General features: G+C 39.0%; 1 protein-coding gene across 1 annotated transcript in view; it reads right to left on the bottom strand.

The window, feature by feature from the left end:
* The window catches only part of LOC111154621 (arginine-glutamic acid dipeptide repeats), a 497893-nt gene that overhangs the window by 288286 nt on the left and 191408 nt on the right, over positions 1-18199 (bottom strand). The window contains exon 3 of the mRNA XM_022514341.1: positions 1779-1849. Coding sequence (XP_022370049.1) covers positions 1779-1849 — 71 coding nt within the window. The remainder of the gene's footprint in view (positions 1-1778; positions 1850-18199) is intronic.

The raw sequence follows: 18199 nt of genomic DNA, 5'->3' as shown, positions 1-18199 counted from the left end.
ATTACTGTAACTCAGCAGGAACCTCTGCCCCAAACAGCACCTATCACATTGTAATCAGCATTTCACAAGAAAAGCTGTTCAAACATGAAGGCACCTGCTAATGTGCTAAAATTGTACAAAAAGGGGTCTGAATCTAATAGGTTAAAAAAAAAAAACAAAAAACCTTTGCAATTTTATTTCACAACTATATCTTTTCCATGGTGCACTGGCATTATGTTTGGTTTAAAAAAAAAAAAAAATCACACACAAAAAGGATAAGCAGGGACAGAGAAGTAGCAGTTGCTGCAAGCAAAAGAAAATTCATCCGGAAGCAAGACCACTGCCCAGATTTTCAGATGTCAGTGCAGCATCTGCAAAAAAATATCTCTGGAAAAAAATATTTAATAAATAGCAAAGACCTCTAAAAATGGCAAAACTTCATGTTGACATAAAATGGGAACAGAAAGCATTTGATTTACAAAATTACACTTCAAGACCTCCTTGTAAAACAAGCAGGGAACTTAAAAGCAGCCTACCAAGAATAAATAAATCTTAGAAGTAAATGGCACTTTTGACTCTCTTTTAAAACAGTAAGCATGTGTTACTTAATGCAACAAAACTTTAATAAGAAAAAATAAGTGGCATGCAATTTTTTTGAACTAGCTAAGTTGGAATATACTAATTGGGTATTTGGGGTCATTAAAAATGATAAAAAGAAACAAAGGAGATGCAGAATTAAAGTTCTCTCCCTACTACATTACCTTTCTTTAGACTGAAGTATCACATACAGAATGTGAGAATACAGATATTGTCAAGTTACAAAGGGTTTTGGAAAAAAACATTCACAGAGACTTATACATACCTCTACGGAGCTAAAGAATTGGGATTTCTCTATACCTAAGAAGGGAGACAGCAGTTCACAACCTTCAAGTACAAAGATCCCTCTTTAATGTTTCAAAAGATCCCCCAAATGGCAGTACTCTGATAGTATTTCACACAGCAGTTATTTGAGGAAAATATGTAATAAGCTGATTCTTAACTGTGTACTGTCATTAAATATTAAGTGAATTTTTAAAAGCACACCAGCATATTAATATATTTGAAAAGTAGTTGTACAAACACAGGAGAGGCATATTTTAGACTAAGAATGTTTATTTGCAGACCTTTGTAAAATCTCTACAGATATCCAGGGATCCAAAGTCCCAAGTGTGGGAATCACGAGTCTAAAACCCAGAGATTGCCTAAGGGACAGTATCAACACCTCTAAACTTGGGGCAGGTTTGTAGTAAGAAGACAGTAGCCGTGCTATCCCCAAGCCAGAGTTCCTTTCCCCAAACTCCATCACCAGGTGACCCCAAGATACACTCCATACTCACTAAAATCTCTAAGGAAATGATAGTTGCCACCGAAAACTAGTCTCTGGTGCGTTTATATTCTTTTCTCCAACTCACCACCAATTCCCAAATCTACTTTACTACAGGCTCTTCACGATGGCTGAGAAGAAACAAACTACTTCAGAAACTCAAGAAAATCTCTGAAATTACTGTCAAAACAATTGCTAGAAAAATGAAAACTTTGGGAACATTGCTCACAGTACAAGCTTTGGAAGTGTTACAAACCAGAAGGATACAACAGGTAACTGCCTTACACGTGTGGTGCAGCTGCCAGGCAGTGAACACTCGGAAGTGGCCTGGTTATCAAGTCCACAACCAGCAAGAAGCAACTGAGAGAGACAGCGAATGCAACTGGAAAAAAAGAAGGCACAGAGGAGAATCCACAGCACATTTAAAAATGCTTACCAGTTTGAAGTCTTGAATGCTACAGATGAAATACGGCGTGTTTGGCCTCCGACTCTCGATATACACACAGTCTTTAAAAGAAAAAGAAATTTTAAAACAATGATATTTACCATTAAGGGAACAAAGACAGGGCCCATAAAGCCACTGCATAAATAAACACATGGCAAAGTACATATCTTTTATAGAAAATTTGTTTCAAAGATGAATCGTAAATTACAAGTAAGTTTAAGCTAGAGGAAAACAGCCCTTGGGGTTCTTATCGACCACTTTTCTGATAATTTAAAGAACCTGATAAAGCCTCAATTACTGTTTCCAGGGTGCCTGAAGAAGGGGGAGAAAGAAACAGGATTAACCATTTTTTGAGGAAGAAAATCCAACCAAGCGAATTACTTGATCACAGCTACACAAGACAAAATCTTGAATGTCTCATTCAGAGAGATGGTACCATGTCTTCACAAAGAGACATGGTTTGCCAAGTGCTTCTTTGTTTTCAGTAAACAATTTGTGAGGAAATCCATTAAAGATATAAAGACGACTGGCTTGAACATACTGTTACAATGACCTTTGCACCTAAATCAAGAAAAAGAAAGAAATCTAACCAGTTGTGGATAATTTACTATTAAATTTCAACTTAAACACTTTATGTTTTCTAATTATAAAGAAAACCAAGGCACCCAATCAGAGAAGGGATGCAGTAAACCAAACCACACTTTCCTCAAGGGATTAAGAGCGCTTTCTTAAATTACATTTGACATGGCAATGGTTGGGTAATTATGTCTAACATTCTCCACAGCTGGAGTCTTAAAGGGCTGCTCTTTTTTTTTTTTTTTTTTTTAAAGAAGCAATGATTTTAAGAGAAGCAGTGGCTTTAAAGGGACTTTAACACTCTCCACAAGGCAACCCAAGATCATGATAAAGCTTAAGATAGGATCCTCTAAGTATTATTTACTGAGAACTAAATGCATCTGTAGTCAATCAAATTTTCTAAGGATAATAACCATAATACCCACATTCAAAATGCTATTCGTTTTATCCCTCCTCATGACCCTTCATGGTAAGTGAATCTTAGAATAACTCAGATGCATAAGAATACAAGCAGATTCCTCTACTGCCTTATGTTAAACACGCAGAGCCAAGAAAAAGAAAAGGAGTAGAAATTTGGAGCCATCCATCCCATGGACAGTCCAGTACCACCACAAGCACTAGCTGAGCCACTAAGAGGTGGATCGTGAAGAAAGCCCTCACCAAGGACACTTCCTTCCAAGAAACTTTCTGAAAGACATCAGGATTTCCGTAGCCCAAAGTCAGAAAAAGAAGAAATCTGAATGCCAATCATCTAGGCATCCAGAATGTCCCGACTGATTTCTCTACTCAGATGGAGACTCAACAACAAAGATTCGATCCCTGAATCCATGCACAACAGTAGCTCAGGAATAAACTCCTGACCGAACTTTCTATTTTGTTCCAGGGTCCAGGATGCTAAATAACTCCGCTTAACATTCAGGCAATATCCATTTAACATGCCAATCATCTCAAGGAACAAGAGAACTCTTCCTACTTGGGTAGATATCTGTCTTCTTATCCCTAATTTGGTATTCAACTAAAAACATTCCCTACATAAAAAACTGCAGTTCCAATCTGCACAATTTTGGAACAATTCTTAATTTCTGTGTCCCAAATCCCTGATGTACGGAATACCAGTATTTCATATCTCTGGATATCAATTATTTACCTGTCTCACTCAACCTGAACACAAATCACAGTCTAGAGGCCTTCTTCTTCCTATCACCTCCTACAGAGAGCATTTTCTTCTAAATCTCATAACACTGTCATACCAGGCTATATACTCACTGACTTCAACACAAATGGGTCACTTCCCGACTAATGACTTCCACTTCCTTAAAGTCCATGGGACCAAAATGTGCAGCACACATGGTTTGGTCCCGCACCCCATCTCAACCTCCACTGGGCTACAGTATCCAAAATTCCACCACCCTGTCCATGCCAAACCCTCTTAATTCCTTCATTCCACCAGCACCTACTTTATCATGAGTTAGCTCCAGGGCCATTACTGGCTCATGGCTCCTCTGAAAAGAAATGGCAACATCTCCTTCCTTAAAAAAGCTTTAAGTATACTTTTCATAATCCATAGAATCATTATAACTATAAACCTTCTAACTCTGAGGCTTAAAATATCTAGTAACTTGAATACAAAAAAAATTTCCAGAAAAGGATTCTCACTGCAAAGTTACATCAGGAAAATAATTATCTATAAATATACCTGGATGTAACACTCTCAGAGAGGGAGGAAAGGACTATACTGGGACATGGAGGACGACCCCTGGTATCCTTGTGCCTAAAAGCTTCTTGGCAGTGTTGGAGGCAGACTCTCACCTGCTCGCCAGAGAAACGCTGCCATGAGGAATAAGGTGGTGTGGAAAAGAACCCTAAACCTGACGGATGGAATTACCACATTTACTTATTAATGCCTCGTTAACAGATAAAAAGTCACCTCTTTTTGTTTAAAAAGCTACTATGTCAGCTACTGACATAAAAAGCTACTATTGATCCTAATTCATATGTAAGAGACTAATAATAATCTGTAAAACAGGTCACTGTATCAAGTGATCTCTACCAGTATCTGGAAACTCATACATGAAAAAGATAAGCTCACTTCATAATTAAAAGACAAAATTTAAGTTTATTTTATGTAAGTAGTCCTTAAACACAGAATCACTAAGATCAGGGGTAATATAAATTAAAATTTTTCACAATGTCTAACTTGCCAAAGAAATGGGTAAAAATACATTGTTTTGACCTGACTTTTTAACTTCATTTTTAAAATAAAAGCATGAAAAATTATTGTAGAGTCAAATTTTTCTTTATTACCCTCCCATAAAAATCAGAGTGATCCAACTGTACATCCTAAGCAACAATCTGGAATTAAAGTCTCACGGGAAAAAAAATCTACTTATTATTACTCTTAGTGATTTTCAAAACAAGGTTAAATAAGGCCAAATACTCGTAAGAAATATTTCCCTCTTGTCTCATTAAAGAAGCAGCTATTTAAGAAAATAATTTCATATAGATGTTTATGGCGAGCACAAAACTAAAGTGATTTAATTTGGCAAGGGCAAGAGGAGAACATAAGTTAAGAGCAATGTTAAATTTTCAGTTGGAATATATGCCCAGCAATCTTTTAAAGCCAAAATGATTTGCCCAGAATTTTCATGCAATTTATAAGTGCATAGATCGTCTGAGGCTGGTTAGAAAATTGGTTTCAGTCAGTTGAATCAATGATCCTCAACCTGAAAATCTCCCATAGCCGACACAAGTACTACAGACACCTTTTTTCTTAGAAAGAAAGGAAAAGCAAAGCAAGCAAGCCCCCCCCTTTTTTTAAACAAAGCCAGCAGTTCTGAAAAAAACTGAGCAAAGCTGAAGTAATCCATTAAGTGCATGATGCACATCTTCAAAATTAGCCATACGAAAATACATATTTACAGATTGAGCAAACGGCTGCTGCAGGGCAAATACATGTATTTTTTTAATCTTAAAATCAGCAAGCTGAAATACGCCAGAGAAATGAGTGAGGCTATTACCATCGATATCAATTTTTTCAAACAATACATGTAACACCTTTTTTTCTTTACTAGGGGTGTCTGGAAATAAAACCACGGGTCTAGGTTGAGACCTGTTCTCTAACATCGAGCCTCTGCCAGGGAACGGATCACAGGATTAAGCGACCTCAAATCCGGTACCCATGATCCGTGCAATGATACTGAACAGGGGTGTTTCTGGCTGTTCCTCACAACCTCAACATAGCTTTGCGTCCAAGAATCTATTGTGCCATCTGCAAACAACAGAGAGCATTCGCTAAGCTGGGGAACTAAGTCAGCCAAAACATGAAGGCAGATTCTTAAGGCAAAGAAAGCCCTCTCTGCTTTTCAATCCTCAGCAAATCAGCAGGTTCACGTAAACAGAGCAAGAGCATGGTCCTCTCAAGGGTAATAACCGCGGCCTGAAGCCTCAGGCAGTTTGTCGTCCTGAAACACAAAGAACCTGTCAGCATCCTTCCCCACAGCCTCCTCCCAGAGCGCAGTGGACACCTACCTCACCACCTAATTGAGCAAGCAGCGCTGTGAGCCAGCATTAAAGCTGCGGTCACAATGTGCAGGAGAGGCCCAGCCTGTGCTGGGCTCTGTCCTTTAAAGACTCTCCCTCCTGTGAATGCACATCTGCCCCCTTAATCTTTGAAATACCCTCGCATCCCTTTGCAAGGCATGACAGCACCGCCGAAATATAATTTCCAATAGAAACCCTTCTCCTTGTTTAAAAAAAGAGAGAAGAAAAGAAGAGGAAAAGCACGCACAGACAGACTTTCTCACAAACACATTCCCAGAGACACGCAGTGTGGCACAGTGGTGGACAAGAAGGCGGACTCTCAGGACTGCTCCGTCCTTCTGTGTTCCATTTCCCTTACACCGGATTCCTCCACCCTGGACACCGAACCTTCCAGTGAGGTATCAGCCGACTGGTCTAATACCACAGGGTCAAAAGTCCACAAGGATCTCACTAGTTAATACGGCTGTTTCCGAACGTCCAACATGCAAAAAGGTACGGAGCTACACGCGCAGGTGAGAAACAGCGCTGAAATCCCAAACCGCACTGCGTGGCCTCCAAAGGAGCAGCCTCGGCATCTGTGCACCAGTCAAACCCATCACCATTCCTCACCTCTATAACGAGACACTCCACTCCACAGTAAACACTCAAGAACTATACAAGGAGCAACTGACCTGAACAAAAATGTAAAAACAGAAAAGCACTTATAGGAGATCCCATTAAAAACACTGTTGTGTAACATCAATGTGAACATAAATGTTATTTTCTAATAAATACTTCTTTAAGGATTAACTCAATTGCAAGATGGTCTACTTCTAGTTTTCTACTAGATTCTTTTGCAGGGATGGGATATACCCACATCACCTCGGAACCGTGGAGAACTAAAAAGGGAAAAGGAAACAAAAACTGGGAAAAGTGCACCTCAATAAGTGAAATCCTCTCAGTGTTTGCCTCCATCCTGTGTTCTAAGCCTGAAAACTGTCACCAAAACTGACTTGCTACACCTTAAAGAGTCTAAAGCCAGTGGGAAAAAGATATGAGGTAATATATCCTTGGTCCCTTCCTTTTTAAACTTCATGAAAATTAAATCCCACATATTCCAATGTCTACAGATTACCACCTAGCACTACAAAGTGAGCTTTTATCTAAAGACAGAAAGTTGTATACTTCCAGCAAACATTCATCTGAGGATAAACCTCAATGCTGACAGGAAATTAAATGATGAGAAAAACCAGCTGGGAGGCTGTTTCAATTTCCCACCTTCCCCTTTTCTCCTCTAGAAGTCAAAAAATCTTCTAGTACATCAAAAGCTTAAAGACTGATCCAAAACAGTCACATTTCTAACTTGAAGAAGTGATGCTGGTGTTTTGGAGTAACTGCTGCGGCCAGACCCCACCCCATGTCTCAAATCAATCATCTGCTGCACAGACTTGAGAACCCTGCCCTGCCAGCAGCAGCAACCTTACCAGTTACATGGATACGCTAAGCATTGGCCCTAGGTTGACACTCTTACTCAAGCAAAGAGTGTCTGAAGCCCTCTCACCACCATTTCCTTCCGCAAATGTTCCTCTAAAGCCCTCCTTGTGATCCACACTGAATCCCAACTGTGAAAAAGACCCAAGCCAGCTGAACATCCAAACTCCAGTTCAGTGATGTGGAGCTCTCCTACAGTGTCTAATGGCTGTTTGTGTGGAGCTTTTGTGCCATAAGAGAACACCCAGAATCTAGCTGGCAGGAGAGGATCTATTTTATAAATCAGTGGTGGCCATCTGCCCCACGGAAGCAAAAGGTGTTAGGGCATTAGAGACACGGGGAAGAGGCATTTCCAGCTTGCTCGCACTCTTGCTGCCCCACTGCACCTACCTTTCTAGTGCTTGGGAAGGTGGGTAACAACCCTACCCCCAAATCAGTGGGTCCTATCTAAAACACGAATTCTCGGGGCGCCTGGGTGGGTCAGTTGTTAAGCGTCTGCCTTCGGCTCAGGTTATGATCTCAGGGTCCTGGGGTCGAGCCCCACATCAGGCTCTCTGCTCAGCGGGAAGCCTGCTTCCTCCTCCCCCACTTCCCCTGCTTGTGTTCCCTCTGTCACTATGTCTCTCTATGTCAAATAAATAAATAAAATCTTAAAAAAAAAATTCTGTGATAAAATGCCTATTAAGTTGAGGCTGACTGATTGTTAATGAAAAACAATAGGTCCTCACCACAATGATCACAACTGCAACACGGCTAAATTTGTACATTTAGGAAACCAACTCGAATAGAATTCGAACACTTCTAGGAACGCTCTGCCCAGTAATCATAGGAAAAAGATAACCAGCGACAGGACGGAGTGAAGCTTCCACTCTCCCCATATGGCTGACAACAAACAAATCGCTGGTCTGATCTTCTGGTGTCACATCCCGCAGAGCAGACTGCAAGCAACACTGCTGGCTCCTGCTCAGAAAACAATGTGCTGGGAGCCTGGGCTTTACAACAAATGGTTCAGCCAATTTGCAGTGCTCACTGGAAATACACAGGAGAATTCTCGACGCCTGGTCTATAATTCTTATTTGGCAAATGATTTTATTATGAACTGGTATCATAGCGAATCCATTTTCTTTACAGGTTTTCTGCTGGTGTTTAATGGACTGTCAGGACGATTTAGATTTCATCTATTTAAACTCATTCAAGCCTGGCTCCTGATTGTACAGTAAATGGAACATATTTCTATTCACGGAAATTAATGACAGTTAATTGTAGTCTGCAGTTCTCAATTTTTTAAAAGCAACTGTTCCACAGTTGAAGCACCAAGCTACAGAATTTCCCACACCAATTGTTTTTTGTATTTTATAGGCATCCCCATCTTGTAAGACTACTGTATACATTCATATAACATTTCAACCCTTTCAAATATTTATTATCAGCTTTTTAGAAAGAGGACTTAACTATAACTAAAGGCTGGGAAAATAAGTTCAGTTATCAGTCTGAACAGACAGATGGCTCAATTTTCATGGATTTCAGGGCTAGTGTCCAAAATCTATAAAGAACTTAGCAAACTCAACACCCAAAGAACAAATAATCCAATCAAGAAATGGGCAGAAGACATGAACAGACATTTCTGCAAAGAAGACATCCAGATGGCCAACAGACACATGAGAAAGTGCTCCATATCACTTGGCATCAGGGAAATACAAATCAAAACCACAATGAGATATCACCTCACACCAGTCAGAATGGCTAAAATTAACAAGTCAGGAAATGACAGATGCTGGCGAGGATGCAGAGAAAGGGGAACCCTCCTACACTGTTGGTGGGAATGCAAGCTGGTGCAACCACTCTGGAAAACAGCATGGAGGTTCCTCAAAATGTTGAAAATAGAACTACCCTATGACCCAGCAATTGCACTACTGGGTATTTACCCTAAAGATACAAATGTAGTGATCCGAAGGGGCACGTGCACCCGAATGTTTATAGCAGCAATGTCTACAATAGTCAAACTATGGAAAGAACCTAGATGTCCATCAACAGATGAATGGATAAAGAAGATGTGGTATATATACACAATGAATACTATGCAGCCATCAAAAGAAATGAAATCTTGCCATTTGCAACGACGTGGATGGAACTAGAGGGTATCATGCTTAGCAAAGTAAGTCAATCGGAGAAAGACAACTATCATATGATCTCCCTGGTATGAGGAAGTGGAGATGCAACATGGGGGGTTAAGGGGGTAGGAGAAGAATAAATGAAACAAGATGGGATTGGGAGGGAGACTAACCATAAGTGACTCGTAGTCTCACAAAACAAACTGAGGGTTGCTGGGGGGAGGGGGGTTGGGTGAGGGGGGTGGGGTTATGGACATTGGGGAGGGTATGTGCTGGGGTGAGTGCTGTGAAGTGTGTAAACCTGGCGATTCACAGGCCTGTACCGCTGGGGATAAAAATATATTATATGTTTATAAAAAATAAAATAAAATTTTTTTAAAAAATTTAAAAAAAAGTAGGCTAAACTTACTATATGGATTTAGATATACACACAAGATACATGACACAGATTACCAACTACTGTACTGAATTGCTTCTAAAACTGATACTCCGTTTACAGAAATTTACCTCTGAGTTTTATTTACCAGACAATACAACAATCCCATGAGTGAGTTCTCTTCTTGAGTTACTAGTCTTTCACCTAAGCATCCACACATCCGTCTAGGAGATGCTAACAGGAGAAAAAGGCATGCAAAAAAGCACCTTAAAAGAAACTTATCAAATCAAGACCCAAATAATTTTAAGGCAAGCATCCAGAATTTGCTGCCCCAAAACTAGAACCACCAGAGTCACAGACCGACAAACTGCAATCCACACACAAGAGAAGTAAAGGAAAACCACAAGCTACCCTTTTCATTCCTTTCCACAGCATGATATTTACATCTACTCAACTGGATCCTGAATCATAGTTACAAAACCATGTCATGCCCTGTTCCATGAAATTCCCCATACTGTTGCCCCTAACAGAGATGCTCTGCCTCTACCTAGTCCTACTGTAATTCTGTCCAAACTCCAGGACCCAAATCAAAGTAAAGTCTTCATGGTCCTTCATGTCTTCCCCAGTATCACCAACGTATAGTCTCTCCTATTCAGTTGGCATCTGTCCACTCACTGCCTGTTACTAATATAAAACATCACTTGAATAAGTGTAATTTCTCCCTATAAAATGAAGATCAAGGACTAGAATCCTGTCTACCTTTGTATCTTGCCCTTCCTCACCTCCACAAAACTCCTTGTACAAAGTTATAGGTACAGAAGATTGGGTTCTTAAGTTATCAGCTGATCAATATGCTGCTAATACTATTGCTGATGTCTAACATACCCCATTAAATTCTACTAATGTATTTAAAGACTATTTCAGGCATTAAGTTTAATTCTCTGCTTTACAGAATTTTATAGTTTATGTAATTTGTATAAACCTCTAAGAGCAAATGAACCCTATTCCCTGACTCACTTATTCTATCCATATCTCTTCCCTCTCACACTTAAATCATTATTTTTTTTTTAATTTGGGTTTTTGTTGTTCTTGCTACTGTTGTTTGGTCAAGTGCTTAGTTTAAAATTAAAGTCAAAAACTAAAGGTATCTTTGTGGACTTCGAGCTCTACTGCAAAGCTGTAATCATTGAGACAGTATGGTACTGGCACAGAAACAGACACTTAGATCAATGGAACAGAATAGAGCATGCAGAAATGGACCCTCATCTTTATGGTCAACAAATCTTCAACAAAGCAGGAAAGAATGTCCAATGGAAAAAAGACAGTCTCTTCAACAAATGTTGTTGGGAAAATTGGACAGCCACACGCAGAACCATGAAACTGGCAAATTTCCCTACACCACACACAAAAATAGACTCAAAATGGATGAAAGACCTCAACGTGAGACAGGAATCCATCAAAATCCTTGAGGTGAACACAGGCAGCAACCTCTTCAACCTCAGCCGCAGCAACTTCTTCCTAGACACATCGCCAAAGGGAAGGGGAGCAAGGGCAAAATGAACTACTGGGACTTCATCAAGATCAAAAAGCTTTTGCATAGCAAAGGAAACAGTCAACAAAACCAGAAGACAACTGACAGAATGGGACAAGATATTCACAAATGACATAGCAGATAAAGGGCTAGTATCCGAAATCTATAAAGAACTTATCAAACTCAACACCCAAAGAACAAATAATCCAATCAAGAAATGGGCAGAGGACATGAACAGACATTTCTGCAAAGAAGACATCCAGATCGCCAAGAGACACATGAAAAAGCGGTCAATGTCGGTCAGCATCAGGGAAATACAAATCAAAACCACAATGAAATACCACCTCACACCAGTCAGAATGGCTAAAATTAACAAGTCAGGAAACAACAGATGTTGACAAGGATGCAGAGAAAGGGCAACCCTTCTACACTATCGGTGGGAATGCAAGCTGGTGCAGCTGCTCTGGAAAACAGCATGGAGATTCCTCAGAAAATTGAAAATAGAACTACCCTATGACCCAGCAATTGCACTACTGGGTATTTACCCTAAAGATACAAATGCAGTGATCCGAAAGGGCACGTGCACCCGAATGTTTATAGCAGCAATGTCCACAGTAGCCAAACTACGGAAAGAACCTAGATGTCCATCAACAGATGAACGGATAAAGAAGATGTGGTGTGTATATATACAATGGAATACTATGCAGCCATCAAGAGAAACGAAGTCTTGGCATCTGCAATGACGTGGATGGAACTAGAGGGTATTATGCTGAGCGAAATAAGTCAATCAGAGAAAGATAACTATCATATGATCTCACTGACATGTGAAATTTGAGAAACAAGGCAGAGGATCATAGGGGAAGAGAAGAAAAAAATGAAATAAGAAGAAACCAGAGAAGAAGACAAAGCATAAGAGACTCGTAATCTCAGGAAACAAACTGAGGGCTGCTGGAGTGAAGGGGGTGGTAGGAGGGATGGGGTGGCTGGGTGTTGGACACTGGGAAGGGTATGTGCTATGGTGAGCACTGTGAATTATGCAAGACTGATGAACCACAGACCTGTACCCCTGAAACAAATAATACATTATATGTTAATAAAAATAAATTTAAAAACCTTAAAAAACTAAAGATATTTTAAGAATAATTTAATAAAACTTCCAGTCAATTTCACATGACTGAATAAATATTGAGACCTCAAATTTTCATTACAGATCTTTAGCCCCCTGTGAATTATAAAATGTAATTTTGTAAGTGCTCAACAGGTATTTGGGGAAAAAATTCCACCTATACAACTATTTCCAATGATCTATCTTAGGATTCTACATGTGATAATTTTGCTTTAGAACATATACATCATTCTCAGGCTAAAAAGTATTCTTTGGGGGGATATGTGGGAGTAGGTGAGATCTTGTCTGGTAATCTGCCATTCACCTCTCACTTTTATAATCAAAATTAGCAAAGATCTATGCAAGGTAGTAGTATTTAAAGTACCTAAATGCCTCTTGATTCCCGAAATGAAATGAGAGATTTAGTTTATTGTTTGGACTGTAAGAAGCTCTGGATGCTTTCTATCCGAAACTGTACTCAACACACGTCAAAAAATGATTGCAGCTGCTCTGGGCCAATATAAGACTTAATGAGACTTTTGCTTTTTGTAATTTATACCTTGTAAAAATCATGTTTTGAACATCTGCTGAGATGAAATGAATCAGAACTTTGGGGGAAAAATTAGACTTCTCCATTTTAACTGAAGTAGTAATAGACAAATCCTGTAGAGATTATATTAAAGTTAAAAAATAAAGACAAATATGCTCTACAAGAAACAGAATCATAAACTCCTAAAACATTCACACAGAGACTTCCTATGCACCAGCTACATACCAGCTAGTGTCAGAGATACTGAGATGAATAAAAATACAGTCCTTCCCTTGCCAAGTTCACCATTCTAATAGCAGAGCCAGGCATGAAAACAAGTAAGTCACTGTATGTCTGCAATAATTTTAATTGCACGTGGGTTTTAGTCTCTGTGCAGAGACTGCTAGCTAAGTGTAGCATTCATTCTCCCCTTCTTCCTTAATAACAGAATATCTGATGTCTAGAAGGTTCTATGGCCACTTAGAATAAACATGACATTTCTCAGCTTCCCTTATAGCTGATTTTATAATATGACTAAACTCTGGCAGGGGATATAAACAGAACTACAGTATTTCAACTTCTGGGGACTGATTACTGAAAAGAGGCAGCCCTGCTCTCCTCATCCTTCCAATTAGCCTAAACGCAAATATATTGACTGGAGATGGAACATGAAATATATCAAAACTGCCAATGGGAATGGAGGCCACACACAATAAAATTAATAAAACCTTTGACTGTAGCTAAAGAACCAGACCAAGAATTTACTATTCACAATTCAGCATTTCTGGCCATGGAACACAAGTATCTTTAAATTATTTTAAAATGGGGCAAAATATTTAAACTACATTCATGAACAGAGTGATATCCTGAACAATGATTTGGGGGAAACATTCTATTTTTTTTTAAATAGGAAAAGCTAGGAAGGAACAAATAACCCTAGCAAGTATGTGAAAACATACAACACAGTGAGCTCGATTCAGAATGACTAAAACATGACTGAATAGACAGCATATCATTACCTTTCGGTAGGATTAACAATCAATCCCCACAGACAGATAAAACAAGGCAGAACAAAGTCCACAACTGCCTCCCTGAAGAGACTTCACAGCTAAGCCAAGCTTCTACAGCTGACTCTACCTGAAGCTTTCACAGGATGTACACAAGGGACAGGAACTTCTGCACTCTGACTGGCATGTCAAGCAGAAGGCAGCTGACGGTGTCTGCTGGCACCACTCAGGGTCTCCCTTCCTTCTCCACTTCCACGTAAGTTTGATTTTAGGACTTGAGAGAGAGTATGTGGCTGCTCCTCCAACAAAAACACAGGAACCACTGATAACCAAATTTTCTGGAACATGTTATCATTTATAAAAGTTGAAGCTGACCAGAATTCATAATACACTAAATTCTTGGAATATAATCCATATTTTACTTCATACTGGAAAGAAGGCATTCTCTCTAATGTCACAGCTTTATCTCCTCCTTTCCACGCCATTAACTGTGGATAAAAAACAGAGCACACAAATGCGTCTGATCCATTCTCTGAAGTGAAGACATACTATCCAGAGGTAATGTGGAGTCTCCTGCTCTACCTAGAAAACACTTCTGCAGTTTCAAAACCACAAATTCAGTCACTTGCAGAGGCCAAAATCCCATGGTACATCAGGGTAATTGGAAAAGACTTACAACGGCAGTATATTAAAAATCTTTGGACATCCAGATACACCTTTTAACTCAGCAGTTCTATTCCTAAGGAGAGTGAACAGAAATGAATAAATGCTCACCACTGTTGTTCATAAAGGAAAATATTTGGAAATAACCTAAAATCCAACAATATACAAGTCACATCCCTGGTACCTATTCATTACTGTGGGTGCACCTAATATTTTTCGGGCAGCAAGTGCCTTTAGCAACCTATACACAACTCTTCAAAAGCAATTTTGTTTTAAATTCACACACGAAAAAGTATTAAAATACTTACCACAGTATGAGAAAAAATATTTTTAATTATATGTATTTCTTAACTGACTCCTTAAATAATAAAATTTACTAAAGTTTACTGCCTTAATAACCTCTTATAATTTCAAAGTCCTGGTGAACATAAACATTACTTTCAGATGCTTTTCTCTCTGTTATATGATATGGGAATATCTGTGGCTCATACTGGTGTCATAGGTACTGCCAATATCACTATGGTTTATTGCCTATCTTCATAACTAAAGCATGACTGAATGCTAAATGTCATTTGAAAGGTAATGAATCAGTGAAAATAAAGATACAATTTTTACCCACTCAAGTTTATAGTCTCCTGAATTCACTGTCCCCTTGGTTGACCATGGACCCTTCCAGGTTGAGAATGCCAATATTCTTGGTATAGAAAGCAACAATAATGACTCAGATTTATAATTACTGGCATGGCAATAAATTCAGGACATGTTAATTTCAAAAGCATTATTACAAAACTCTGAACAGCATAACCCCACAGCGTAATACAAAAAAATATTAATGTCATGGTTTTGAGACTTTTATGTTTTGCTTATCTGAGCATCTCCATGTTCTTCTCTGAATGTATTATTTGCTCATCAAAAAGAAAAGAGAACAAACGCAGGACGGGAAATACAGGAGAAAGATAAAAAGAAAGACCTATAGCCAAATTTTATAAATACATTCACAGGGCAAAAGCACCAGGTGAATTCAGAGGCGAGAACATTAAAATGGGACCACCCGTCGTTAGTACAGGAACAACACTGAAAAGGGAGATGGAGACCCACCTATAGTGCTGTAGCAGGAGCCACAGCACTGTGTATCCTAGCAGCTGGGGATGGGGGGTGTGAAGAGAAGTAAAACATATGACAAAACTGTTGCTTTCTATGAACAAGAAGCCTCAACCCACCAGGACAGGAATGCCAAAAGCACCGCAACTCCATGATACCAGATATCCACTTTCTGGATAGTTGCAAACTTCAAAAGCATTCTAGTTTATGAGCCTGAAAGATAGCCCAAGGTTCTTCTCCCTCAAAATGTCTTCTAGCCAGTACACAGAGAAAGCTGGACAGGAGGTGTCCACTGCCCAGCCTGAAATGTGAGATATAAAATCCTCTGTAAGGAAGAAGCATAATGTTCCTCTGAGGGCTGAGAGCCGCTAGAGTTAATTCTCAAATACAAACCTCAAAACTTGAGATGTATTTTTGCACCATGGAATCGTGGTAATTAAAACATTACTTCTTAGCTTTTTATTGTTCCCAACCATACAAAAACACAGCATAACAGGTGAAGCTTTTTTTTTACATTTACCTTCTCTCTACTAAAGAAGAAAAAAAGTATAATTATACAAAGTATTGTTAATATTCCCTCAATCAATCTGGTAATTGTATGTACGGTACCTATGTTTTACAATACCAGCACAAGAGGATGACAGGACAAGCACGAAAACTAAATATCACCTAATAACAATAGTAACAGCCTGCCTTAAAGCCGCACACACAGCTTCACTAATGGAGCACAAATTAAAATGTTAATGTAAAAGCTGAGAATAAGGAAAAGTAACAATGAAATAGTATTAAAAATCTGTTATAAACTCACTCCATATTCCCTTTTTAAAAGGAACTTAAAGCCATAATCAACCCCCCCAACATTTTTTCTTACCATATCTCTATTGATCGGTTGAAAGTGAGCCACTAACACACCACGTGTCAAACATCGACATCTGCCCAGCACACAAAGAAAGCCAGAGCGAGGCCTACAGCCTTCCGAGGGAATCTAAAACAACTCTCTCTCTGCCTTCTACAATTCAGTTTTTACACAGTTTACTAATTATCACACAGAACATCATTGAAGAGGTGTTCCTTGTAAAGGCAACTGAATAAGGAAATTCAGAAACATAAGTAAGTGAGAAAATAAATTCAGGGGTCAAATGAGTGAACAAACATAGAATTTCTTTCATATGCAACATACAGTATGCTGCCTTATTAGTTTGAATGCATATTTAATGGTGAAATAATGAAAAAGATTTAAAGGTACTGGATATTTTATGCATACACAATGACAAAGGGTCATTATATACGAATTTAAGAGACTGGTTAAAGTGACTTTAGAAGTCTACCCATTTCCAGGCATTTTAAGCCTTAACTTAAAAGAACCAAGTAACTTACTTATCGGCTCCCATCTATTTCATGGTACTTAAAAATCTATTACAAAATTTATATTAACACAAACACAGGAAGGAAAAGAAAAGCGTATTTTTACTTTTGGTAGGGTTGGGGGCATTTAGGTATCTTCAAAGCAAAACTCATGTATACAAGTATCTATTCCTCTAGTATTTAAATGTTTTACAAAAGGAAATCATTCTTATATACATACACTTTAAAGTAATTCAACAAACATAAAACCCTGTTCCATCTTTAAATTCACAATGTTTTTAATCTTGGAAAGTCTGGTTTTCTCAGCTGGTGAAGCTGTCAGAACAAACAGACCGCGGCATCTGGAAAGACGACAAACACATGGGTCAACGTCAACTACAAGCCAATCCCTGTCAAGAGCGGAGCCAGATTCCTGCATTTCAATTTCAACGATCCTCTCCAACTCAAATACCACCATGCCACTTCAAATCAAAATTGTTTCCTTTTAAAAATAGCTTTTTACAAAACTGATAGAGTATAACAGATTAAACAACTCTTTCAGCAATTTCCTTGGCTACTACAAAGCAAGGCATCGATGTATAATTATAATAAAGGGAACATTTAACAATTAATTGAGCCCACAAAGCTAAACCTCCAGAGCTTTGAGTTCAAACGCTTGCTCACCAAGCATAAGGGCAGAGGATTTTAACATAACTGCAGGAAATCTCGGTCCAATTAGACTCTAGGTAAATATAAATCCTGTTCCACTGTGACTTGGACCTTATTTGTCACAGTCCATCAGGCTGATTTTGGTATCCAGCTAGGAGATTCAAACAAAAGAACCCCCACCCTCTCTGTAGTCTCTCCCCCACGCTGTGGTGTTAATCCAGTTCCTCCAGGGTCCGTGCTAGACAGAGAATAGCTCTGGAAGGCTGCTGGCTTGCTCTTATAAGCAACCAACAAATAAGACTCCGAAAACATATCACACAACTGCGAGGTGATAACGTCTCTGAAAATATTAATGATTTGTGCCAGTTTATAATGGTGACATATTAACTA

This window comes from Enhydra lutris, unplaced genomic scaffold, assembly GCF_002288905.1.
Source record: "Enhydra lutris kenyoni isolate GAN:26980312 unplaced genomic scaffold, ASM228890v2 scaffoldscaffold38, whole genome shotgun sequence".
Taxonomy (NCBI): Eukaryota; Metazoa; Chordata; class Mammalia; order Carnivora; family Mustelidae; genus Enhydra; species Enhydra lutris.
The sequence above is the reverse complement of the archived record's forward strand: the minus strand, read 5'-3'. Positions and strand labels throughout refer to the sequence as shown.